Here is a 26,531-nt window from a genome sequence, read left to right as displayed (position 1 = left end):
AACTCTTGTACAGAATCTCTATTTGTCCAGTGAAGAGCCATCCATTTCTATGAAACTACAAAAATGTTAAATAATAAACCTTTCAATACATAATTCACAAGTGAAAGAGTATTCTGAGTAGACTTCAGTGATCACATCTCTAATGGTTTTTCCTGCATTTAAATATTAGCATCTCAATTCCTTGAATTAAAAGAAGACTTCAGTGTGACCTGTGAGCAAGCGCTGAGCACGCTCCTAGGCTGCATGTTAAGTCTAACTGGGCCAAAGGTTAAACAATCAGTAGGTTTCCCAGCTTGAGCTGAACAGTGTATTCTTTGTTTTGGTGATCTTTTGAAAGGCAAAACAGCAAGTGTCACTGAGAAAAGAACAAGGGGAGGATCTTGCTCTATTTACTGAATGTGTCCTTTTGAATAGGAATGTGAACTTACTGTAAATAAAATAGTATGTGTAGTTACAGCAATTATTGTTTTTATATGAAATGGGCTATAAGGTATATCATGTCACATTTATTTGAACTGCTAGTTGGTCATTTTTCCTAAAAGAATTATGGATTGTGCTGACATTGTCCATCCGTGTTGGAAGAAAGACAGGAGGCCATGGATGTCATTTAATTAGTCTGTAACTTTATTCACTTATAGTACTCCTAGGTATTCTATATTATAAACTATTTAGTACAGGGAAGAGGGGTCCTGCTGATCCAGACATGGGAGCCCCAAACCTCCTTCCTCAGCTCCCTTAAAAGAGGCCTAGAAAAGGAAGGGAGTGGCTGCCTGCTGACAAAACATAGGAGCCCCAAACCCACTTTATTCAGCTCCCATAAGGGATGCTTTCCTTCAAATCCTTTTCCAATCCAGTTTGTCTGATAACCATATCCCTTCCATACTGAGTTCCTGCAATGGACATCCACCCCAGGAGGCACCAGCAAAATGTTTGACTTCCATTCCCTCCTCTGGGTTCCCAGATATCCACAGATTGCTTCCTCTTTTTTTAACTCGGGTGAACCGGATTTCCATCCATTTTTCATACCCAGGTTGCCAAAGAGCATACAAGGTGCATCAGCTAGTCCCATGCCCCTCGTTCCATGCCAGCTCAGGATTGCCCTACTCTCTAACCCCATATTTGAAGTGCCAAGTGACTTGGAGGTCCTGCCTGTGCATCCAGTTTACAATACTCTGCCTGCAAGTCCGCACCACTGCTTGCTTGATCCGTTTACATGATCCTGAAAGTGGAAATACAAGAGAATTAACTCTAATTCTCTACCTGGGTCTCACATTCATCCTATGTGCACATGAATGCCATAAATTGAATTGCTCTGGTCTGTCCCTAGGTGGCCCAAAGCTATTGAAACCCCTATTCAGAAAGAGTGAGAACCAAGTTCTTGTGCTGATAGCCTAAGTTTTGTAGACTCCTATTTGAAAACCAAATGATATTTTGTGAGGGGCTTTCCATCACCGTGAATTAAGAGGGGCCCCTCTCCAATGGGGCTCATTGCTGTATAAGTCCTTAATGCCCTTACAGGACAAATCCTTGCCTTATCTCCCCTCTTGCTGAACTCATTATGGACTCACCTCACATCCTTGATTGTTTTTTTTTTTTTTTGATAGCTTCAGAATTAAGATGACCGATTGGTCTTCACTGTAAATCCCTCCACTCCAAAGCCCTTCTCAAAAGTATCCTTTGCTGACCCAGCCACTTGTTCACTGCTCCAAAGCTCCAAAAATCACTACTAGGAATGCAGCCTTGAACAAGGCTGCCTCCTGTTGTCTAGTGCACATTTGATTGAGAACTTGCACTAAATCCCTAAGCATTTGAACAGTGATATAGCTCTTCTCTGGGAGTCAAGTCCCCTCACTAAAATCTCCTGAACTAGAACCTGCTACAAGGGTCTAGTCAACCCCATATCTTGCTGACAAACATAGGGCCTGATAGGTGACTACAGATGGTAAATGCTGCTAGGCCACAGGTTGCCAGGCACATCATGGGTTGCAATATTTAGTCTTTAGAATGGGCAATATCACCAACAGACCTTCCCGCTTCTGAAATTACACAAAATTGTTAAAACATTTGTTGTAGGCCCTAAATGTTCATGGCACTACTGATTTCTATAGTGCCCCAAGAGCCATCATATGCTAGGGTTCAAGAGTGCTACCGACATCCAGTCCAGTTCTTTGTTGGCCCCTGGTGCCAGGTCCCGAAATCTGTCCATTTGAAATTGAGGCAATGAATTGGCTATGTGATTATCAAACTCAGGCACATGTTTGGCAGAGAAACAGTTCATTAAGATTTAAACACTACAATACAAATGTCTTCACCAACCTCATCACTCTGGGTGATCTGGAGGACTTGTGATTGATAACATTCCACCTCCATGTTGTCACTCCAAAAGCATTGTCTGTTTGCAAAATCTGTTCCCCAAATAGTTTCTGCTACCAAAACGAGAAAAAAAACTCTAGGAATGTTGTATTCTTCAGTTATACCTCTTTGTAGCCAATCTGAGGCCATTTCTAGGCACACTACCTGTTTTTGCAAAATACTGCAAAACGTATTCCTCCTGATGCATCTGAATGAATCTTTAAATCTACCTCTATCATCCATTTCTTACAGCAAAAAGACATTCCATTAAATTGACTGAAAGAAACTGTTCCCATCCCCCCAAATCCACCATCATCTCTTCATTAACCCTGATTAAATGGCGGGGCTTTGCTATTTCCATGGTTGCAGCTGACAGACTGGTGCAAAATACACTCAGCATACAAAGTTAAGATGCCCAACAGAAGATTGTAGCTCCCTCAGTGTAACCTCCTTTGCTCCTCTAGTCTTGATAATCAATTCCAGAAATTCCCCAATTTATCTTGGGGAAGTCTAGATATACCAGCCCCCATATCTAACTCAATCCTCAGATAGGTCAGCTTTGTAGAGGGTCCCTCTGTTTTTCATTGGTAGCCCTGGCTGCAAGCAAAAAGTCATTCAAATAGTGTACCACTTGGTGTAAACCAGACTCCTGCAACACTGCCCATTTCTGTATTGTACTGAATTTTTCAAATGCTAAGCTGGCCATTAAAACAGAAACCCAAAATGTTAAAATTGGAAAAATGCACTGGCAGTAATAGAAAAACTGACTTCATGTCACATTGTGCCAACAGCTAGCCTGATTGTGGTAAAGAGCACCTCTGCGGCTCCCTCCCCCTTCTGGTCAGGAGGAAGAGCAAATGCAATGACTTTGTCCTGGACTGGTCCAAACTAGTTCTCGCCCTTCCTGTCCATCCCTGTAAACGTTCCACCTTCCCACCTGCTGTCAGGGAATTCTTTTGTTTTGGCTCGCCAGACAAAGACCACTTGCATAAAGATAGCACTGGACATATTTAAGTGTGGTTTTATCCTGAAAAATGACTCAAAACTGTTGAGCTTTACATTTATATTGTCTCACTGATTTCTGTGTCATGTTAGCTCATTTCAGAAATAAACAACCAGTCCAACAATCTCACACTGGTCTCTGATCTTCAAGTTTGTTTCTATCTCATGCATCATCAATAGTAGAATATCTGCAAGGCAAACTATGCCCTCGGTTTTACCAGTGCATCCAAAATAACTATTTGTTGCATTTTTAACTTACACACAAATTTAGGTAGCTGATTAATTTTATTGAATTTTATCTTATTTACTTCAGATCATTTCTCCAGTTAGTCCAGATCATTTTTAATTTTAATCCTGTCCTCCAGAGAACTTGCAACCCCTCCCAACTTGGTATTATCCGCAGACTTTATAAGTGTACTTCTATGCCATTATTTAAATCAGTGATGAAGGTATTGAACAGAACCAGACCCATAACTGATCCCTGAGGGACCTCACTTGATATGCCATTCCAACTTGACTGTGAACCGCTGATGATCACTCTCTGGGAATGGTTTTCCAACTAGTTACACACCCACCTTTTAGTAGCTCCATCTAAGTTTTATTTCCCTGGTTTGTTTATGAGACGGTCATTTGGCACAGTATCAAAAGCCTTACTTATGTCAAGACTGTCAAAGAAAGCTTTTAGGTTGGTTTGACGTATGTTCTTGACAAATCCATGCTGACTGTTATTTATCACCTTATTATCTTCTAGGTGTTTGCAAATTGATTGCTTAATTATTTGCTCCATTACCTTTCCAGGTACTGAAGTTAAGCTGACTGGTCTGTAATTCTTTAGGTTGTCTTTATTCCCCTTTTAATAGATTGGCATTATATTTTCCCTTCTCCAGTCCTCTAGAATCTCTCCCCTCTTCCATGACTTTTCAAAGATAATCGCTAATGGCTCAGATATCACCTCAGTCAGATCCTCGCATATTCTAGGATGTATTTTATCAGGCTCTGGTACCTTGAAGACACCTAACTTGTCTCAGTAATTTTTAACTTGTTTATTATGCTGGGTGTCAGCTGCCACAGGAAATTTTGCTGTTAGAGTGTACAGATGAAGGGTTTATTTAACCTAGCAGAGTTGGCATGTACCCTGTTTGCCACTTTATTATGACAGTTAATGAAATCTATCAAGTATAAAGCCAACACATTCTATTGAGCAGGTTCATAAGCTGAGGGACGAAAATCTTGGAAGGCAAACCTTCTCTCTAGCTGTTTTCCTCCAATCTATTGACCACTTCTACATTGAATTTAAAGGGACCCTGTGAATTAAATTTGGCCAAAAATTAGATTGCATTTAAAAAAAGCTGCAATAAGACCTATAGAAATGTTTCCATATGTTTTAATTACAAAGGAAGTGATTGGTTTTTATACCAGAGGTTCCCCTTCAGTGCTTGCAAACCAAACATAGCTTCACTGAAAATCTGAAAATGAAACTGAATTCACTGATGTGCAGTGTGCAAGCTCATCAGCATATGTGCAATGTGCCAACCCATTTAATGGCGTCATTGTCAGCCACATTGAGAGCCAGTAGCCCGCTGCCGAAATAAGTCAGTGGGCACTCAACAGTGATATGCAACATAGTCTAAAGTTGACCACAGATGCATCACAAGTCATTAGAAAAACCCCATTTAAAGAGGTTAATCGCATAGTTGCACTGTCCTGTTCGAAACCGGTTAAGAGATGACCACAGGTGCCTTGGCAGACTAAAACCTGGTGGACACATTGTTGGGTCAATGATGAGAGGGTGTTTAACAACTACCATTGTTGACCACTCCTTGTGCCAAGTAGATTTCACCGTCATGTCCCGTGGTGGGATAAATGACCATAAAAGGCATCTAGAAGACAGGTGAACTGGTGGGTGGTTGGAGAGGTCTGCATACAATGACAGATCACTATTCTCGTGAATCTTGGCCAGCGGCGTAACAGAGGCCTTCTCAAGGCAAATGTGGGGCGATTCTGTATTACTAATTATTGGTAGCCATGGCAATGGAATTACCCGTAAAGTCCTGGTAACAATACGCATACCTTTGTTAAGCTCTACATTGACCAGCCTCGTGTGAGACAAGCAACAACAGACAGGAGCACAGTACTCTGCTGTTGAAAAGCAGACGCCAAGGGCTGATGTTCTAAGCCTCCGGGCGCTCGCACCCCAGATTGAACCGGGGTTTTATGAGCAGGTTGTGTTGAGTGCTGACTTTGGCTGCCATCTTCCTCAAGTTGTTGCAGTACGTTAGTGACCTATCCAATGTCACACTGAGGTAAACCGGGTTTGGATCATGCTGCAGGCATTGGCCATTAAGGAAAACGTTTAATTCATGGCTTGCACTTGCATTATGCAGATGGAATACAATAAAATCTGTCTTAGAAAAGCTCAGCTGCAGAGGCTATCAACTACAATAGACTTCCATGAACTTCATATCTTCATTCAAGACCTTGTCAATTTCTAAGAAGGACTGAGTATGATAGGCGCAGCATATGTCTTCGGCATAGATAAACTTGCACGAGAGTGTAACTGGCAAGTCCTTGATGTACACATTGATCAGTATTGGTGAAAGAACTGAGCCTTGAAGGAGGTTGTTGACCTGACACTTCGAGGAGCTACAGCAGTTGCCCATCTCTACTCTAAACTTTCTGTTTCGGAGAAGGAGCTCTACTGCTTTGACCACTCAGTGTGGGGTAACTTGAGAGAGATTAAACAAAAGCCTTCTGTGCCAATCTGTGTCATAGATGGTGGTCAAATCCAAGATGACGGCCCCGTCTTCAAATTTTTTTGAAAACCATTTTCTAAAAAGGTGGTCATGGCCAGGACTTGAGAAGTGCTGCATCCTTTCCTAAACCCTACTTGCTCAACTTGCAAGATATCGTCCAAATCCAGAGTGATTTGTTTTAGGATCAGATGCTCAAACACTGAGAGCAAGGATATTGGGGAGTAACTCAACACCCTGCCGCTGTGCATGATTTGATGGAGTTAAGGGCCTTATCTAGCTTATCAAACACAAATGACTTATCTGAGTGTCCAAGATGAGAGTTGCAGAAAGTAAACAGCATAAAGTAATTAAAAGTAAACTGTATTTTTCAATCTCCAGTTTATAGGCACCTAAAGTTATACTGTAAATTAGGGCCTGACCCTGTTAGGAGTTGAGCTCTCTCAATTACCTTCAGTGAGAGTTGAGGGCATTCAGCATCTTACAAGTCTGAACTCAGTTAAAGAAATTTGTTTCCGGTATCTGATTTTAAGCTGAAGATTGTTTAGTTATATATTTATCGTAGTGTACTTTTTATTATATTTTCCAGAACAAGTAAATTTGTTGTTTTAGGATTATTTATACATGTATAATTACAGTGGATATTTTTATTAATCTGTAACATCTGAATTTATATATATTGCTTGCTGTTTGTTTTGATCACACACATTCTCAAAGTTGAATATTCTAATGAATTCTTGTTTGCCTACAAAGTGATTAGGATAGTATGGATAGAGTAACACATTTACACCAACATTTTCAAGCTTGAGTGCCTGAAGATAGGCATCTAAATCTTTAAGTACCTAAATAAGTGCCCTGATTCCCAGAGCTTCTGGGAACCCATAGCCTCCATTTAGTTAAATAGTAATTTTTGTTGCTGAGCAGCTGAAAAAATTGGACCACTTATTCAGATGCCTAAATATATAGATTTAGTTGCCTCATTTTTGACATCCAAGGCCCCAGTGCTACCAACACTATTACCATAAAACCAAATAAAGGGAATCAACATAGGTCAGTATAATGCAAAAATATAAATAGATACGTGGGGAATGAGAAATAGTTTTGTATTACATAAGTTTATTAAAACTATAGGTTACTGGGTGTTTGTTAAAATGTCAGTGTTTTTCTTTGTATATGAGATTACTACAGTGAAACAAACTTCTTTTTATAGTAATTCTCTTACTTGTTTTTAATATGACTTTTTTTTTTATAGGGCATTCAGAAGTTGGCTAGTCAATACTTAAAGAAGGATTGGCCTGGAATAAAAGCTGATGAGCGAAGCGATTATAGGTAATTTAACATCTGGATCTTTTTAATGGCTGTTCTTACATTGCCAATTTGTGTAATTATTCTACACAACAATGAAGAATCCTTTCTTCTGTAGCTGAAATTAGTGATATTTTGCCTGAGCATTGCCAATGGAAATGAAGTTTTTTTTATCTGAAGTTCTGAAATGAGCTTAAATTGACAAGTATAATACATGTAAAGTCTAAGGCGTTCTAGTGAGGAACAGATTTAAACAAAATGGCAAAAATATGAAAATAAATTGAATATCCTGTTTGGAGTAAAGAACAGGTAGATTTCTGCATATGAGCAGGAAATCAAATTACTGTTTAGGAGGTTCATCTTAGAGAAGGTTGCATTTGGGAGCAAGGTTCAGCAAGAGAAAAATGAGTGTTCTGAAATGTATTAGCAAGCATAGAAGGACCATGAAACAGAAACAATTACTCAGTTGCTGAAAGGTCTGCCCCCTTTGAATAGTATCTCTTGGCTATTTCAAAAATCCTTTAAAAATGCTCTTATAAGAAATTTCATCAAGGGAGAAGCTGATATATAAAGGAAACAGTGAAAATGACTAACGCAAAATATTGTCAAAAGTAAACAAAATGGTCAAAATGGGCAACAGTGGTGGTAGAAGATTTTGATTCTTCTTTCATTTATAGCAATCTCAATATTGCCAATCTGAAGAGGTCAAAAGTCATGTCAGAATCTAAAATTCATGAGCTTGGTCTAAAAATCATAAGCTTTATTTTAAGGCTAAATCTTGTTTTTTTATTTGTTCTGGTTTTTTTCATCCTCCTGACCACCCCAAAGTGTGTGAGACGATTAAGTTGAATTTTCAACCTTAAAGACATACAAAATGTGCACACAAACATGCAAAACCTGGCTTCCGTGAGCTTCTGCTCCTCGATCTGCCCATGCCCTCCCTGCTCACCCTGTGCATCTGCCCTCTTACTCCCCACCACCACACACTTACTGCTCATCTCCCTCTCCTGCACACCCAGCCCACCCCACACCTTGGCTTCTCTCTTGTAGGCTCCATTAGACCCCTCCCTAGCGGGTTCTAGCAGCCTCTCTCTCTCCAGCCTACTGGGGAGGGGGCTACCCCTTCATTAGCTCTCCCCTTTCTTGATTGTGGTGGTGTTCAGATTGCTGCTGCTGCTGTTGCTGTAGGTAAATTCTCTGAGGGATGGCTATGCTGTGCCTGCTGCAGGGCACTGCTCCTTTGCTACCATTGTCACCTCCAGAAAATGTGGTAGAAAAGTGGTATCTAGTGGGGAAAACTGCAGGCAACTCAGGCAAAATTGCTGAGCTGCCTCTAGTTTGTCGAATGCAGTGTTGTAGTCATGCCGGTCCCAGGATATTAGAGAGACAAGGTGGGTGAGATAATATCTTTTATTGGACCAACTTCTGTTGGTGAGAGAGACAAGCTTCCACTATTACAGCTTTTTTCAAGTATAGTGCTACAGCAGCGTTAATATGCAAATGGGAGAACTTCTCCTGTTGCCGTAGTTAATCCACCTCCCTGAGAGGCAGTAGCTATGTGGACAGCAGAAGCTTTTCCATTGTCACGGTGGTGTCTACACAGGGAAGTTAGGTCTGTTTAACCACGTCGCTCAGGGGTGTGGATTTTCACAGCTTTGAGCAACGTAGTTGTACAGATTGTTTGGCATAAGTAGTTAACACACATTTCAAAGGACCATTCAAGGTGAAGCGGCCTGCTAACACTCCTCCAATCACAGGGGAAAAAGGGTGGAGGAAGGCAGCTGTGTGGGGAGCAGGTTGTAGGTGGGTTATAGATTGTTATAAGCCATAAATCCAGTGTCTCTATTCAGTCCATGATTTTAGTGTCTAGCAAAGTTATGAATTAAAGCCACCCAAATACTCTGAAAGAACCTGCTTCAACACAGAAATAAAACCCCCACCGACTGCATACCCCTATTTGTCACCTGCTACCCCACATTGGAACCCATATGGGGGGTATCATCAAACTACTACAACCCATTCTCGATGGGACCCTATTCTGAAAGAAATCTTTATTGAACCCCCTCTTCTGGCCTTCAAATAACCTCCCAACCTCTCCAAACTCATTATCAGAAGCAAGCTCTCCATAGATCAGGACCCACCAACTCAGAGCAACACCAGACCTTGCCAGAACACCACATGCAAAACCTGCAGATATATCTCCACTGCTGCAATGATCAGCACCCCCAACAACACACCTTTCAAGATCCATTGGTCCTACACGTGTCTATCACAACATTTGGTGTGCTTTACCCAGTGCAATAAATGCCCAATAACAACTATGTGGGTGAAACCAGACCATCACTACACTCTCAAATGAACTCACACAGGAAAACGATAAAAGACAAAAACATCCTATCACCTGTAGATGAACACTATTCACAGAGCAGTCACTCTAAATCTGACCTATCAGTCCTCATCCTCAAAGGAAACCTGCACAACACTTTCAAAAGACAAGTTTGGGAACTTAAATTCACAGCTTTGTTAGACACTAAATACCATGGACTGAATAGAGACAGTGGGTTTATGGCTTATTACAACAATCTATAACACGCACTAACAAGCTCTCCTCCTGCCCCCCAGCTGCCTTCCACCACTCTTTCTTCCCCCTTATGACTGGAGGGGTGCGAACAGGCCACTTCACCTTGAATGGTCCCTTGAACTATGTGTTAACTACTTACCCTAAACAATCTGTTCCACCTTGTATTTAACTGTAACAGGACTTGTCTACACTACAAAGATAGCCACCACATTAATTAATCAGCGGTGGCTGATGTCCACATGACCCCCCTTGGGTCAGTGGTGCATGTCCTCACCAGGAGCATTTCGACTGACCTAAGGGGGGCAGTGCGGGGCGATGAGAGCCTAGTCTGGACTTTCAGTCCAGCTGCCCCCCAGGTTCCCCCAGGTTCCCCCAGGTTCCTCATTCCCAGCTGCCCAGAGCTTCTTGCCCCATTCCCAGCTGGGAGCAGGGTCAAGCTCAGCCGCTCATCTCTCCAAGGGAGCAAGGGGGCTCTAGCTGCCTGGCTTTTTTGTCAGTTTCACAGCTCCTGTGAAACAGTGAAATGGACAAGAATGACAGCCAACAGCCAATGTAAGGAACACGTCTCCACTGACACTATGTCACCCTTACTACACTGACATAGAATCATAGAAGATTAGGGTTGGAAGGGACCTCGAGGTCATCCGGTCTGTGGAATCAAAGAATTAATCATAAAATTGATTAATAGAATGCCTGGCCTGAAACTGGTCATAGAAGGCCTGACCTGAAGTTGTAGCCTGAAACTAAAATAGAAGCCCCAAGCTAAACCATTGACAGAATGCCTCAACTGAAACTGTGCTGACCCACACTCCAAATAGAGTTCTCTGTTATAAGCCTTAAGCCTTTTGAAGTCTGTGAACAGACGTCACCTGTTTCGATAAGTACCGGTACCTGCCCCCCTTTGTCTTACCGGCCCCATAGAAACTCACTCCATACAAATTAGCATTTGAACAGGTATTGTGTAACCACCCATCTCTGGGTGATAGCCAGGGTCCCTGAAAACCACATTGTATAATCAAGTGACTCGTTGGGCATTCCTGTGAGGGCGTCTGGTGTGCCCCACTGTGCATGGTGATTGTCTTTCCTGTTAAGTATAAACTGTTAATCAAATTCCATTATACGATCAACATGTAAATGAACCTAAGCAACCCCTATATAAGTCTTTTGTATCTGGTAGCCAGGTGAAGTACATTTGCCCAGCATCCAGACATGCTGCTTGACTTCATAGAATCATAGAATATTAGAGTTGGAAGGGACCTCAGGGGGTCATCTAGTCCAACCCCCTGCTCAAAGCAGGACTACCTCAGCTATATCATCCCAGCCAGGGCTTTGTCAAGCCTCAGCTTAAAAACCTCTAAAGATAGAGATTCCACCACCTCCCTAGGTAACCCATTCCAGTGCTTCACCACCCTCCTAGTGAAAAACTTTTCCTAATGTCCAACTTAGACCTCCCCCACTGCAACTTGAGACCGTTGCTCCTTGTTCTGTCATCTGCCACCACCAAGAACAGCCTAGCCCCATCCTCCCTGGAACCCCCTTTCAGGTAGTTAAAGGCTGCTATCAAATCTCCCCTCATTCTTCTCTTCTGCAGACTAAACAAGCCTACTTCCTTCAGCCTCTCCTCATAAGTCTTGTGCTCCAGCCCCCTAATCATTTTTGTTGCCCTCCGCTGGACACTCTCCAACTTCTCCACATCCTTGTTGTATGGGGGGGCCCAAACTGGACACACTACTCCAAATGCGGCCTCACCAATGCCAAATAGAGGGAAATAATCACTTCCCTCAGTCTGCTGGCAATGCTCCTACTAATGCAGCCCGCCCAATAGGCTATTAGCCTTCTTGACAACCAGGGCACACTGCTGACTCATATCCAGCTTTTTATCCACTGTTACCCCCAGGTCCTTTTCTGCAGAACTGCTGCCTAGCTCGTCGGTCCCCAGTCTATAGCTGTGCATGGGATTCTTCCTTCCTAAGTGGAGGACTCTGCACCTTTCTTTGTTGAACCTCATCAGATTTCTTTTGGCCCAATCCTCCAGTTTGTTTAGTCCTTCTGTATCCTATCCCTACCTTCCAGGGTGTCTACCACTCCCCCCATCTTAGTGTCATCCGCAAACTTGCTGAGGGTGCAATCTACCCCATCCTCCAGATCATTAATGAAGATGTTGAGCAAAACCGGTCCCAGGACCGACCCCTGGGGCACTCCGCTTGTGACCGGTTGCCAGCTAGACATGGAGCCATTGATCACTACTCGTTGAACCCTATGCTCTAGCCAGTTCTCTATCCATTTTATTTTCCCTATGGCTATAGTATTCCCCATAGCTATGGATATGTGATTGTGTGTGTCACAATTAAAGCTGCACCCGATCCAACTCTAAAATGTAGCAGTGTGATTCTTTTCCACGACAGATCCAATCCCTTGCTCAAAGCAGTATCAACCCCAGCTAAATGGTCATAGCCAGGGCTTTGTCAAGCCGCACTTTAAAAACCTTTAGGGATGGAGTCTACATCTCTCATCTCTCTTACCTCATCTTTCTTCTCTCTCATTGAGGTGGTTTTATTATGTCAACATAGCAGGGGAGATGGAGCATGTCAGTGTGTACACCTCCACTATTTTGTTGACAAAGGCTGACTTTTGTCGACAAAACTCCATAGTATAGACCAGCCTACACTGTGAGTATGTTTCCCATACCTGAAGAACAGCTCTGTAAAAGCACAAAAGCTTCTTTCTCATATCAACAGAAGTTGGTTGAATAAAAGATAGTACCTCACCCATCTTCTCTCTAGTTGTTTGTGTGATTGTAAGCTGCCCGAAATCATGATAATATCAAGTGCCGGCAACCCTAATTTGCGACAGAAATTTGATTTTTCAAGTTTACGTCCTTTAACTCTTAGTTTCTCAAAAGTCCCTTCGCTTGGAGAAATAGATTCCGTTCAAAGTAATTTTAAACTGGAATCACAAAACAGAGGGAAAGGAGGAAAAACCTTTAGTTTTAATAAAACTCCATTATAAATTTTTATTTACTTGGCAGATCAGCAGAAGGGAATCAGGTTTTTTAGCTTTATACAAATCTTATTTTTGAGAACTAGCTAATATATTTCTCTTAAAAATGAAATATAAGGATGAAGCAGATTGTATGCTGAGTTAAATCATCATATGTAAGTATCTGAATCTTCTGTACCATCCCACTTCAGTTTTCAAAAATCACAGTAAAGTATTATTAGACCATAGATTTTACAGAGATCTTCAGTTTGTGGCACTTGGAACAATAAACTCTTCAGTAGAGAGAAAATGTCCTACTTAGTAAAGCAGTACATACAATTACAGTGCTATATACTCATCAGTGATGGACTACCAACAACTAATAAGGATTAGTAGCAGTAAAAGTAAAAATATTCTTGTCTCTCTTTTCCCCCTTCTTACAACCTTTTAATGTTTGTTGTAGGAGCATGTATCCAGTTTGGAAATCATTTCTAGAAGGCACAATGCAGGTGGCCCAATCCCGGCTCAATGTCTGTGAAAACTACAAAAATCTAATTTCTGAACCTGCCAGAACAGTCAGGTGTTTTAAGGAACAACAGTTAAAAAAGGTATTCTCTCTCTTTTGCTTTGTGTGCTTTAGATTAATAGTTTTTACAAGTGGGTTGTTCAGGATTGGTAGGGGTTGTAGAGCAGTAAAAATATTTTTAAAGCATCTGTATACCTGTTTCTGTCTATTCAGATGTATTCCTTTGTGGAAGTTAAGCAACTAGTTTGTGCTGGACAATTATTCATAATACTGGATTAAATATTTCAGAATGAAGTTATTTTAATTGACTTGTATTAAAAAAAATATATCAACCACTAATGAGGGTCAAAAACTTCTTTGCAAATCTAACTTCATGCCTTGGCAATCAGATAGAAAACATTTGAGTGCAATAATGAGGCTTAGAAAAATACATTTTTAAGATTGTCAAAGTATGGTATTAAAACTTGAATTTAGATATTAATGTTTTAATAGTTTTTCTGCATTCAAAGTCCAAGTCAGGAGTGTTTGCATGTAAAAGAGAAGATGCACAATGCTTTACTATAATAGGGTTGTTCATATAGGGTCTGAGCCAAAGTCTGGTGAAACTTGTGAAAAGACTCTCATAGATATCAGTGGACTTGAACCCATATACAGTAGAACCTCAAAGATATGAACACCAGAGTTACGAACTGACCGATCAACCGAACATCCTGTGAAACTGGAAGTAAGCAATCAGGCAGCAGTGGAGGGGAGAGAAGAAAGCAAATACTGTGCCTTTGTTGCAAGGTCAGCATGCAAAGCAGAAACAGTCTGGGATCTGTGCTGTTCCTGTAAGCCAAGGATGCTGTTTCACCCCCTTTGGCACCATCCCACTGGGAGGGGGAAGCTGTTTTCACCTCCCCTTCCCCTCCCCTGTCCAGAGCCTGGGAAAGAAGGCTCCCTGCTGATGAAGTTGCAACTTGAACTGAAGGCTGCTGTCAAAGTCTGGCCTGGAGCTGGAGTGGGAGTCAGCTGCACTCTGGAGGAGTTTGAAAGGGCCATAGCCTGTGCACCAATGCAGCTCAAGCTTTGCCCATGGCTGCACTCCTGGATCCTGCCAGCACCTCTGGGAGTGCAAGGGGCAGGAGAGGGGAGGCGCTGACAGCTGACTGGCACCAATCCCCTGCCATCTGCTGCCTCTGGAGCATGACATGCAGTGCACTGAGCAGGGTGAGCCCTGAGGAGTGGCTGCTGAGGGCTGGGGCTTGTAGTGCAGAAGATTGAAAGGAAGAATAGAAAATGAGAGGACTTGCAGCCAGAAAGAACAGGGGAGAGGCCGGAAAATTGCACCGTCACCAGGAAAAGGCAGATCTATGTGACTGGGGACTCCCTCCTGAGAAGAACAGACAGGCCTGTAACCAGAGCTGATCCCAAGAACAGAAGGATGTGCTGTCTGCCCGGTGCTAGGATACGGGATGTGGACTTGAGACTGAAGTGGATCCTAGCAGGAGCAGGAAAGAATCCACTGATTGTCCTTCATTTGGGAACAAATGATAGCCTAGATTCTCACTGGAACGAATCAAGGGAGATGAGGCCAGGCTGGGGAAGACTCTTAAGGAAATGGAGGCTCAGATGATCTTCAGTGGGATTCTTCCTGTCCCTAGAGGAGGACAACAAAGGCGTGACAAGATTCTGATGATCAACAGATGGCTCAGGCAGTGGTGCTGTAAGGAGGGCTTTGGGATGTATGACCACTGGGAGGCATTCATGGACAGAGGACTGTGCTCTTGGGATGCACTTCACCTGAATAGGGAGGGAAATAGACTTCTAGGATGGAGATTGAGAGCTTTAAACTAGGAATTTGGGGGAGCTGCCCGGGTGATCTCCACGCCTGATTTTAACATTGAGAGGAGGAAAATGAAGTAGGAAAGCATATATTAGTGGGTAGGAGAATGGCCATGAAGAGGAAGGGTGGTGTAGATACCAACCTAATAGGTGATACTGGCAGAAGAATGAATGTGGCAAATTGTGTCAGGAATGTGAGCAAAGCCAAACAGCAAATAGTAAGATGTTTGTACACCAATGTAAGGAGCCTGGGTAACAAAATGGAGGAACTAGAACTACTGGTGCAGAAAGTGAAACCAAATATTACAGGGATAACAGAAACATTGTGGAATAGTAGTCATGACCGGAGTACAGGTATTGATGGGTATGTGCTGTTTAGAAAAGAAGAGAAATAAAGACAAAGGTGGTGGAGTAGGATTGTATATCAAAGATGAAGTAGTCTGTAAAGAAATTAGAAGTGATGCAATGGATAAGACAGAATCTGTCTGGGTGAAAATCACATTGAGGAAGAAAACTGCTAAAGCTTCCCCTGGGATAGTGCTTGGGGTGTGCTACAGACCATCGGGATCCAATCTGGATATGGATAGAGACCTCCTTAATGTTTTAATGAAGTAAATACTACTGGGAACTGTGTGATTATGGGAGATTTCAATTTCCCAGATATAGACTGGAAGATTAGTGCTAGTAATAGTAATAGGGCTCGGATTTTCCTGGATGTGACAGCTGACAGATTCCTTCATCAAATAGTTGCTGAACCAACAAGAGGGGATGCCATGTTAGATTTGGTATTGGTGAATAGTGTGGATCTGCATCCAAGAATATTAAAGGAACTAACACATGAAATTGCAAGCCCATTAGCAAGGATTTTTAATGAATCTGTAAATTCAGGGGCTGTACCCTATGACTGGAGAATTACTAACATAGTTCTTGTTTTTAAGAAAGGGAAAAAAGGTGATCCAGGTAATTACAGGCCTGTTAGTTTGACCTCAGTAGTATGCAAGGTCATGTAAAAATTTTTGAAAGAGAAAGTAGTTAAGGACGTCGCGGTTAACGGTAATTGGGATAAAATACAACATGGCTTTACAAAAGGTAGATCGTGCCAGACCAACCTGATCTCTTTTTTTGAGAAAATAACAGATTTTTTAGACAAAGTGAATGCAGTGGATCTAATTTACCTAGATTTCAGTAAGGCATTTGATACGGTTTCACATGGGGAATTACTAGTTCAATTGGAAGAGATGGGGATTAATATGAAAATTGAAAGGTGGATAAGGAACTGGTTAAAGGGGGAGACTACAACAGGTCATACTGAAAGGTGAACTGTCAGGCTGGAGGGAGGTTACTAGTGGAGTTCCTCAGGGATTGGTCTGGGACCGATCTTATCTAATCTTTTTGTTACTGACCTTGGCACAAAAAGTGGGTGTGCGCTAATAAAGTTTGCGGATGATACAAAGTTGGGAGGTATTGCTAATACAGAGAAAGACCGGGTTATAATACAACGAGATCTGGATGACCTTGTAAACTGGAGTAATAGAAATAGGATGAAATTTAATAGTGGAAAGTACAAAGTCAGGCACTTAGGGACTAATAACAAGAACTTTTGTTACAAGCTGGGTACACATCAGTTGGAAGTGACAGAGGAAGACAAGGACCTGGGCATATTGGTTGTTCACAGGATGACTATGAGATGCCAGTGTGATGTGGCTGTGAAAAAAGCTAATGCTGTCTTTGAATGCATCAGGCAAGGTATTTCCAGTAGAGATAGGGAGGTGTTACTACCATTATACAAGGCATTGGTCAGACCTCATCTGGGCAGTAATGCTTTCTGAGTTACTTCTGGGATGAGTTTGTGTGTGTTTTTCCGTTGAACAATTTCAGTGCTTTTCTTGTTCCTTCTCCACTCACTGTTTTCTGGCAGATTAAAATGTACATTATCAGTGCTGATTATATTCTTATATTCTATCCATGCAAACAGATGAAATTTTTATTTCACCTCTCCGTTAAAAGCTGTGAATTTTTTAAAGTCTTAACTATAGAGAAAGTTGCCTTAGTGCTCGACACTAATTTCTATGTAACCCTTTTCATTGGAAAGTCTTAACATGCAGCTTGGAACAGAAAAAAAACCCATTTAGAATAGTATTTAACAATTCAGAGTTAATCAGTTGTATTTCTTTCTTGGATTCAAAGAGAGTATTTTTTTCTCTGCTTTCAGTTTTGGGGGAAAAGGAAAGAGATTCTCAAATTTTGCAGGTATTCTACTAGTACGATTTTTTTTGCTAACTTTTTGAAAGCAAGTTGTTTCACTGTGTGTTCTGTCCAGTAGACTGATACTTGCACCCATCACATTCTGTAATGGCTTTTGTTGTAAAAATATTTTTGATATTGTAATGTATGATTTTAATAAACATTGGTTGAATTGGGAGCAAGAATGTATAGTAAGAGTATAAAATGCCTTTGGGACCTTTTAAAAATTAAGATGGAATAGAACGGTTGCATTAACTTACAATTCTTAGTGCTACCTTTTTATGCTTATCCTCAATGTTAGAAATGATAGGGTCCTTTCTATGATCCTTTAACCTGCAGAAGTACAAGTATAGTTATCCTTACTTGCTTAAAGTCACTTATCTATAAGTCATTTTCAATATCTCATCTGGCTGAAGTGCCTTTGGCATTTCCATACTGCATCTGGGTTATTGCAACTTATTTCCCCATTAACAGTTTTCAGATCTTGAAAGTATAACATTTTAAACATTAGAGAGACAAAGTGGGAGAGGTATGTCGTGTCTTTTATTGGACTAGCTTCTGTTGGTGAGAGTGACAAGCTTTTGAGCTTACACGGAGCTCTTCTTCAGGTTTTTGGTGATAAGCTTTTGAGCTCAGTGTAAGCTTGTCACTCCAACCAACAAAAGTTGGTCCAATAAAAGATATTACCTCACCCACCTTGTCCCTCTAATATCCTCGGACCCACACGGCTACAACAACACTGCATATTTAAACGTTGCAAGTTAAACAGTTGCTGATTTTTTAAAAGAGCAGTTGAGATAAAAAGAAGTTGGTTCTTTGTTTTGATTCATTTTAAAAGACAGACTAAATCTATAGCTAACCTAAAGGGACTTACAGTTCATGTGGATCTGTGTGAGATTTATTGAACAATAATAGTACAATGATGTTAATTCGATACATGTTGGATAACAAAACGTTAATGTTTGTTTGTTGTATTCTGTTTTGCAGTGTGTAGACCAGTTGACAAAGATCCAGGTTGAATTACAAGAGACAGTAAAAGATTTAGCGAAGAGTAAGAAGAAGTACTTTGAGACTGAACAGATGGCTCAGGCAGTGCGGGAAAAAGCCGATATTGAGGCCAAGTATGTTCTTATAATAGCTACTCTATAAATAATTATACGTGTATAATCATCATATTTGTATTAATCATTGCACTCCGTTTTGTTGTAAGCAGGATACTAACTCTGAATAAGCTTGTGCTGAGGTTTGCCTTACTTTGCTTTCATGCATCCTGTTGATCATGTCAAGTATGCATCGTGCTTCATGGTTGAGTATTGTGTGGGAATTGTTAATTTTGCTTTTATGATGTTTTGCTTTTTTGGGGCTGTAGCTTTTTAATACCTCTTCTTGACCTGTGGAGGTAATCTTACCCTTACTATCACAAAGACAAACACACAACTTACATGTTTCCATTTTGGGCTTTGGCCTGTATTTTTTTTCACTGCCTGTTGCAATTTTATCACTGTTTTTTATTTTGAAACTTCCCTCAAACTTGTTCTCCAAGAATGGGAAAGTTGTGTACATGGCATCTTTAAAGAGAGAGGAATGAGCTGTTACTGGTTTTTTACAAGATATTGTAAAAAGATGCCCGCTCACCTTTCCTTAAAGTTTGAGGTATTTTCTCAAGGTGGTGTGTATTTTAAGGGGTTTTATTCTTTTCCATTTTTAAGAACAAGTTATTTAGAAAAAAATTATTCTTCAGGCAGCTCTTTCCAGACAATTGAGGAACTGGAAGGTTTTGGAGGTAGTGACATGCAACTGGCTGGAGGGGGTGGAAATATCATATACACTGTCCACCACTGCCTCAAAAGGTCAAACGTTAAGCTAGGGAATTTGGCCCAGTCTCACACTGGTATTGTAAAGATTAAAATAACTGACTATTGGATGGTATGCAAAAGGCTTGCTCCTGCAGGCAGATAAAATCCAGTTTCCAGTAGATTTGTATAAATGGTTGGCTTTGTATATACAGTGCTATTCTCCTTCAGTTTCTTAATAGAGCATTTTATGAAGGCTGTGAGTATAACAGAAACACTATCACATTCTAGATATCCTTTTTCTACTAGAGCAGTGTTTCTCAACCTTTTAAGTAGTAAGTACCTCTTAACTTCTGAAAATTGTAATAAGTACCCCAACACTCAATTTTGCACTCTGAGAAATACAATCTTTTCCCCCTTTACCTCTGGACAACTGTATTTCTCGTAAAGCAGGAGAGTTCTGAGTTCTGCAGTGCTGTGTGGCTGTGGCAGATCTCACAACCCCCTGCTGTTTCTCCCCTCCTTCCTCCTGCCCTTCCTCCATAGAGGAGCAAAGGTCAACGCCAGCCACTCACTGTGGCCTGATGGCGGGGTCAGGTGGTGTTCTCCTCACACAGGCAGGAACTTGTGAGGTATGAGCAGGCACTAGCGGCCCACCAGAGTGGATAGCAGCGCTCCCCATGGCCGTCCCTAGGGGAGTGAGGACCTTGGGCAAATCACACTGTGTGGGCTCCTCTTAACATTTTTATACTGGTAAAATCTGGGGCTGTCATAGTTGTCAATTTCACTGTTCCACTAGAGCCGTGAAATTGACCAGTAAGCCTGCTGGTAGAGCCCGGCTCCAGGACTAGGCAAGCCGCTGGGCTCTCCACCTGACTTTCTGGGCACTGGGCTTTGAGCTGGAGAGGGGAGCTGCCAACTGGGCAAGTTGCAGGCAGCTGCTGTCAGGCTGCCAGCCCAGGAGGTGGGTGACTGCCACCTGCTCCGAGCTGGGGCAGAGGAGGCTTCCACACAGGCTGGGACTCAGGGATGTAGGCAGGCAGCTGCTGCCTGTCTTCAAACAGGGGCATGGGAAGCTGTCTCTCGGCTCAGAGCCGGGGTGCATGTGGCAGCCACCCAGCTGCGAGCCCAGCTCGCAAGGCGCAGGAGGCTGCCACTGGGCTCCCACCTGGGAGCTGGGAACAGGCTGGGTGGCTGCTGCCCAGCTTCCCAAAAAGCCCGTGGCTGCTGCCCAAGCCTCCGGCTGCCCCCTGGCAGCCCAAAAAGCTGGCAGCTGCCGCTCAGCTTCACAGGATTGGGGCGGCTGCATCTACCTCCCAGCTGGGAGCTGGGACTGGGCGGGAAGCAGGTGGCTGCAACCTGGCTTCCCCAGAAGTCAGTGGCTGCCACTCACCTCCCTTCACTGGATTTTTCACCACGTACCCCCTGCCTGTGTCTCGCGTATCCTCAGGGGTACGCGTACCACAGGTTGAGAAACTATATACTAGAGTTCACTGACATAATTTTCCCCTTTTTCAGGTGCATCTTTTGTTTTCTAATTGGAATTTGAAAATTATCCAAAATATAGATGGTATATGGGTTTTGTAAAGCTAAGTTTAGATGAATGTTCTAAACAGTTTTACACAATTAGTCACCTAAGAGAAAAGTGTAAATCTTAGAAAAAGCAGGAAAAATTGTAAAATATTTTATTTGCCACAAGTAAGAGATTGTATTCTTCTCCATTCGTAAATCTTACCCAAAAAAAAGACACCTTGGAACAGTGTGAGTCATCTGTCAGTTCAGAGATGGGCTAACTAATGTTCCTGTGGATACTTTTTGCAGCACTTTAATTAAAAAGAAATAAATAAAGAGTAACAATACCAACTATTAATCACTTTCAAACTGTGGGCAGTAAAAGGGCATCATTAGAGAACCACGTGTGAATCCAAGGATTGTTATGTTTGTGGGAAGAGATTGGATAAATGGTTGTCATCCTCCCACCAACCCAACAGGGCTTTAACCAAAGTTAATGAAGCCTGAGGCTATCTTAATTTTTTCACAGACACCTGTCTATGATGTGGAGTTCCCCTTGGTGGGTGGAGGAGGTCAGGCTAGAGCCGAGCTGCCACAGAGCTGGAAGGAGCTCCAGGAGTCCTGAAGTTGCTGTGGAAGCAGAGGGCATTCATATGCCAGGTCAGGTCTCCATCAGATCTCCAAGGAGGCCAATTACCTGCTCCTTCATTAGGGTGCCCAATGCTCTTTGTAGAGGTTTCCTTCTGCTGCCCCCACTCCCCTGGGTTTACTTGGGGAAGGGGCAGGTACTTGGCCTCGTTTGGCAGCTCAAAACCCAGTGTTTCCTTATTTGTTATTTAAAATAGAACAGCTGTTGTGTCTTGGGGACAGAGCTCTTATTAAAAACAGTATAGAAACTACCAGTCATTGTGGAATCCCTTTTATTACTCTCCTGTCCTCCACCTGTCACCCCAAACAGTCAATATTTGCATATTGGCTTTCTGTTGTAAAATATCAGTGTAGTTGCCAGTTTCTTTAGAATAGGTTTAGACCAGGTCTAAACTAATATAGCTTTATCGGCAAACCCTCCAATTATAGACATAGATTATATTGGCAAAAGTGCTTTTACCAGGATAGCTTGTCCTGTTATTAACCTAAGCAAAGTAAGATATGCTAGCAAAAGCACTTTTGTGCTGGCACATCCTCGTATATACACTAGGGCTTTTGCCGATATTTTACTGTAATTAAAAAAATCCTAGCCAACATTATTATTCCAGCAAAAGTTTCTAATGTAAACCTAGCCTTAGTGAGAAAATTGTCCTGAAGTTAAATGCGGGTAGTGAGTATATTTCTCAGGAGGAATGGCATAGTTATATCATATTATCATAATCAAATATAGCTAAAGTTGGTGTTTTCATCAGTTTTATAGATGAAATTTTAGAAAGTTTTTTAAAAATTGAACACAATTATTTTAACCAGGAATAATTTTGTCCATGAAAGGATGCTCCTACCAAAATAGAATTTGTAACATTCTCTTTGTGTACAACAGTTTTATGGCTGTTGCTATTTTACTTTATTGCAAATGCCATCTAATTTACAATTATTGTATAATGTTTTGTTTCTGAGAACATTGGTTGTTTTGGTCTCTTAAGGTTAATATGTTTTTAGGAAACTTAGATATCATCTGAGTTAAAGCAATTGCTCATGGTGTCTGTTTCACAATTTTTTTCCTCCTTATGGTATATAAACAGAATATTGTTTCAAAATTCAAGTGTTCAGGATTTTAGTTAAGTTTTCTCTCATACCTCCCTGTGATAAGCCTGATGTTCTTAAGTTGTTTGAATGGGCTCTGGCTTTTTAAAACGATTAACCTGGAAAAAACACACAGACAGATTCCTATGCTCTGATCAAAGTTTCAGAATTAGGCTTAAACCTGCTTTTAAAAATTTATTTGTGGTCAGACCACACTCAACCATCCTGAGTTTATTGCTGGTGATTTTGCATTGCTAACCCATTAGAAGACAAGCAGTTCAAGTTTGCAACTCTGACTATCAAATAGAAGACTTTCAAATAGCCATTAAGCAACAAAGAATGAAAGAACTTGGTAAATTCCTGTTGCCAGCAGAGCTTCATTGCATGTTGTATTTAGTCATTGTTTGAAAATTAGTGCAAGACCGAGCAAAACATTTCAGAATATGTAGTGAAGATAATTGATTCTTCTTCGAGTGCTTACTCACGTCAATTCCAAGCAGGTGTGCGTGCACTACGTGCATGATCATCGGAAGGTTTTTCCCCAGCGGTACCTGTCGGGTCGGTGCAGGCGCTCCCTGGAGTGGTGCAATGAGGGGCACCATGGCGTATAGAGGGCCCTGCCGACCCACTGCCCCTTCAGTTCCTTCATATCACCAGTGACGGTTGTTGGAATTTCCCCCCCTTGCATTTGCAAGCTTTCTTCTTGTTTAGCAGTTCCTGTTAATTTTAAATCAAGTTAGAATTATCTGTGTTTAGAGTTGTAGTTTAGAATTAGTTAGGTGAGCTCATCCCTATTCGTGGTATTCCCCTTCCCGGGGTACTGGGGTATGCCGGGGGCCCAAGGTTTTAAGCCCTGTGGTTCTTGCCAAAAACCTATGCCCAAAGGCAACCTGCACGACTCCTGTTTGAGGTGCTTAGGGGAGTCGCACCAAATCAACTGGTGCAAGATCTGTAAAGGGTTTTGCCCCAGGAGCAGAAAAGAAAGGAGTGCTAGGCTGAAACAGATCCTGATGGAGGTGGCTCTACATCCATAGACCCTGGACCTGGCATCTAGCACTTCGGTGCGCAGTATCCCAGCGTTGATTCGAAACCCAGTGCAGAAGAAGGGCTCAGCCCTGAGAGAATCCCAGCACCACTCGCCAGCGCACAAAGCAGCACAGCACCGGTTTCATTCACCGGTGCCATGCAAGAAGCAAAGGACAGGTCGGGGCCCTCCCCTATGGTGTGCACAGCGGGAAAGGACACTTCCATCCCGCGCCCCCAGTCACACCAGAACAAGGAGTTCCCAGAGCAGTCTACACCGCCCCTGCAGGAGCCCACGAGTCCGGCATGCAAGAATTCTTTGGCGAGGGATGACAAATTGGAGGGGCTGGACCTCCCCTCGATGCCGGACACCTTTGTGGAGGCAAGGGACTTGAGCTCCAATCACTTTGGCAGCGTTCTTGATGCAAATACCCATGCAGGAGATTTGTAGGGCTGCAACATGGTCCTCCATCCATACGTTCACTTCACATTATGCCATCACCCAGCAGGCTAGGGATGACGCAGGTTTCGGCAGGGCTGTGCTGCAGTCAGCCATTTCATGAGCTCTGACCCTGCCTCCTAGGGTCAGCTGGAGAGTCACCTGCTCGGAACTGACATGAGCAAGCACTCGAAGAAAATACGGTTACTCACCTTTTGTAAATGTTCTTCGAGATGTCTCGCTTCCTAATCAACGGTTGTGAATAGGCCTCAACTACTCTAACTCAATGGAATTTGCTTACATCTACCTTCCCCATTTTTGTTCCTTACCCTTGGATATGTGTATATATTTCAGATATACACACCTCCTATCTTATTTCTATTTCTTACATCTGACGAAGTGGGTTACAGCCCACGAAAGCTTATGCCTGCAGAAATTAAATTTGTTAGTCTTTAAAGTGCTACAGGACTCTCGTTGTTTTTGCTGTATACAGACTAACATGGCTACCCCTCTGGAACTCTTTGAGATGTGTTGCGCATGTCCATTCCAAGACCCACCTGCGTTCCCCGGAGCTGAATGGCAAGAAGGAACTGAAGGGCCGGCAGGACAGCAGGGCCCTATATACAGAGTCATGAGGGTGCCATTCAAGGGGCGCCTCCAGTGACCTGACAGGTACCGCTGGGGAAAAACCTTCCGATGATCATGCACATGGTGCGCACACAGCTGCTTGGAATGGACATGAGCAACACATCTCGAAGAACAACCGTTACGAAAGGTGAGTAACCGTTTTTTATCCAAATGAGCTTGCTCAACATGTGTAATCACTTCCTAGAACCCCCAAGTTTTATTCCTAAATATAAAAATAAAAATTTTAGCCTAAAAGAATGCTGTTGCATTATTTTCCTGCATGTATTTAACCTTACTTTTGAAAAGAAAACCTCCCCCAAATCAGATGACCTTATTTGTGTCCCTATCTGTCCCACAGACAACTTCTGATATTAATCTATTCTACTGATTTTTATTACAGGTCCAAGCTTAGTCTTTTTCAGTCAAGGATAAGCTTACAGAAGGCAAGTGTGAAGGTGAGTTTAAGAATAATTGATCTACACAGTAAAACTATAGTAAAGCATTATGTCACTTTCATGGAGACACATAACTAATGTTGTCTTGAATGTAGAGAGGCCTCACGCTTTATCAGGCATTAGTTGGTGCAGAATGTTTCCCCAGAGTGAGGTACAACTGTTATGCTTAGAAAAGACTAGCAGGATCTTATTCAGGGGGATAAGGCAATATGCCACATTTATTGTACATGTAAGAATATTAAAAAGCAGTCACATTCACACACACATTCGTAAAGTTCTGCAAGCTGGTGTGATATAGTTACCAGTCCTTTTATGCGTTGCTCGAGCCAGCCTAGTGGCCAGCTAGGCTGGGAACGAGGAGGGAGCCAGGCCTCTGTCAGACGTGAATCCGAGGCTCCCAGATGACAGTTGCAGAATGAGACCCCAAAGTTTCTGTGTTTTTACCCATCTTTTATACTTGCTGGCTCTCATGTAAGTCTATGGGCCTTGCTGTGTCATGTTGCCTCTGTGTTCAGTGTAATTGTTAATCACCAGCTAAATGAAAGCATGACTATTCTCTTATTTCTATACTTTCTTTGTTCCCAGGGTGGATCCTTCTGTACTTTAGGGTTGGTAATTTGCACTTTAGGGTCATTGATAGGTATTCTTCGGCCTTCAGGGTTAGAATGGCAGTTGGTGTCTTCACTCCCCTTTCTGTTGTTAGAGCAGTTTAGGTTGTTGTCTTTTTATGCCCTGCATATACATTCCTCACTCACACAAAGAGAATTTATCAAGATATTTTTAGGTTCTATAGTACAAGTTTTCAGGAAAGAGCTCACTGCAAGAAACTAACAAGATGAAGTCCACTTATGCCACACTAAACAGTACTATCCCATTATCATAAACATTTCCCTCTACCTCTATCTCACTTATACAATAGAACAAGGAGTCTACATCTGATTTGTTTGTACAGCTCCATGATGAATCTGTTCAGCCATTCACAAATTTGTGCTGGAATTTTTGCCTAATGACAATTGTTGCTAAATGTGTAAAGTATATGTACAAGTAATATAAATACTCTTCAAAGCAGTATCAACAAATATAACAACCTATCTAAAACCATATATATCTCTTAATGCATTGCTCATAGTATAAAAGTACAAAATCAGTTGTCTTACATTTTAATTTCCTTTTTTTAAATACAGTTAAAAGCACGACGGTCTGAGTGTAATTCGAAGGCTACCCATGCAAGGAATGACTACCTTCTCACTTTAGCAGCTGCTAACGCACACCAGGATCGCTACTATCAAACAGATTTAGTGAACATTATGAAGGTAAGGGAGCTAATATAGTTTGATTTTCCTTATTAGGGTGGGGATGAGAATTCATGAGATAGAAATATTGTTTTA

The 26,531-nt window shown here is 42.0% G+C and overlaps 1 protein-coding gene across 4 annotated transcripts in view; it reads left to right on the top strand.

Moving 5' to 3' along the window:
- Positions 1-26,531, top strand: part of FCHSD2 (FCH and double SH3 domains 2) — a 252,443-nt gene that overhangs the window by 127,192 nt on the left and 98,720 nt on the right. For 3 of the 4 annotated variants that reach the window (XM_067533183.1, XM_067533185.1, XM_067533184.1), the window contains exons 4-8: positions 7,357-7,433; positions 13,433-13,577; positions 18,551-18,684; positions 25,089-25,143; positions 26,328-26,456. In XM_067533183.1, the coding sequence (XP_067389284.1) occupies positions 7,357-7,433; positions 13,433-13,577; positions 18,551-18,684; positions 25,089-25,143; positions 26,328-26,456 (540 nt within the window). Of the gene's footprint in view, positions 1-7,356; positions 7,434-13,432; positions 13,578-17,538; positions 17,570-18,550; positions 18,685-25,088; positions 25,144-26,327; positions 26,457-26,531 lie in introns of those variants that run through there. The other variant, XM_067533186.1, reaches the window with a different exon arrangement.

The sequence above is a fragment of the Emydura macquarii genome, unplaced genomic scaffold (genome assembly GCF_026122565.2).
Source record: "Emydura macquarii macquarii isolate MOO-44397 ecotype Brisbane River unplaced genomic scaffold, CSIRO-AGI_Emac_v2 contig_3328, whole genome shotgun sequence".
Classification (NCBI taxonomy): Eukaryota; Metazoa; Chordata; order Testudines; family Chelidae; genus Emydura; species Emydura macquarii.
This window is presented reverse-complemented; position numbering and strand designations above follow the sequence as displayed.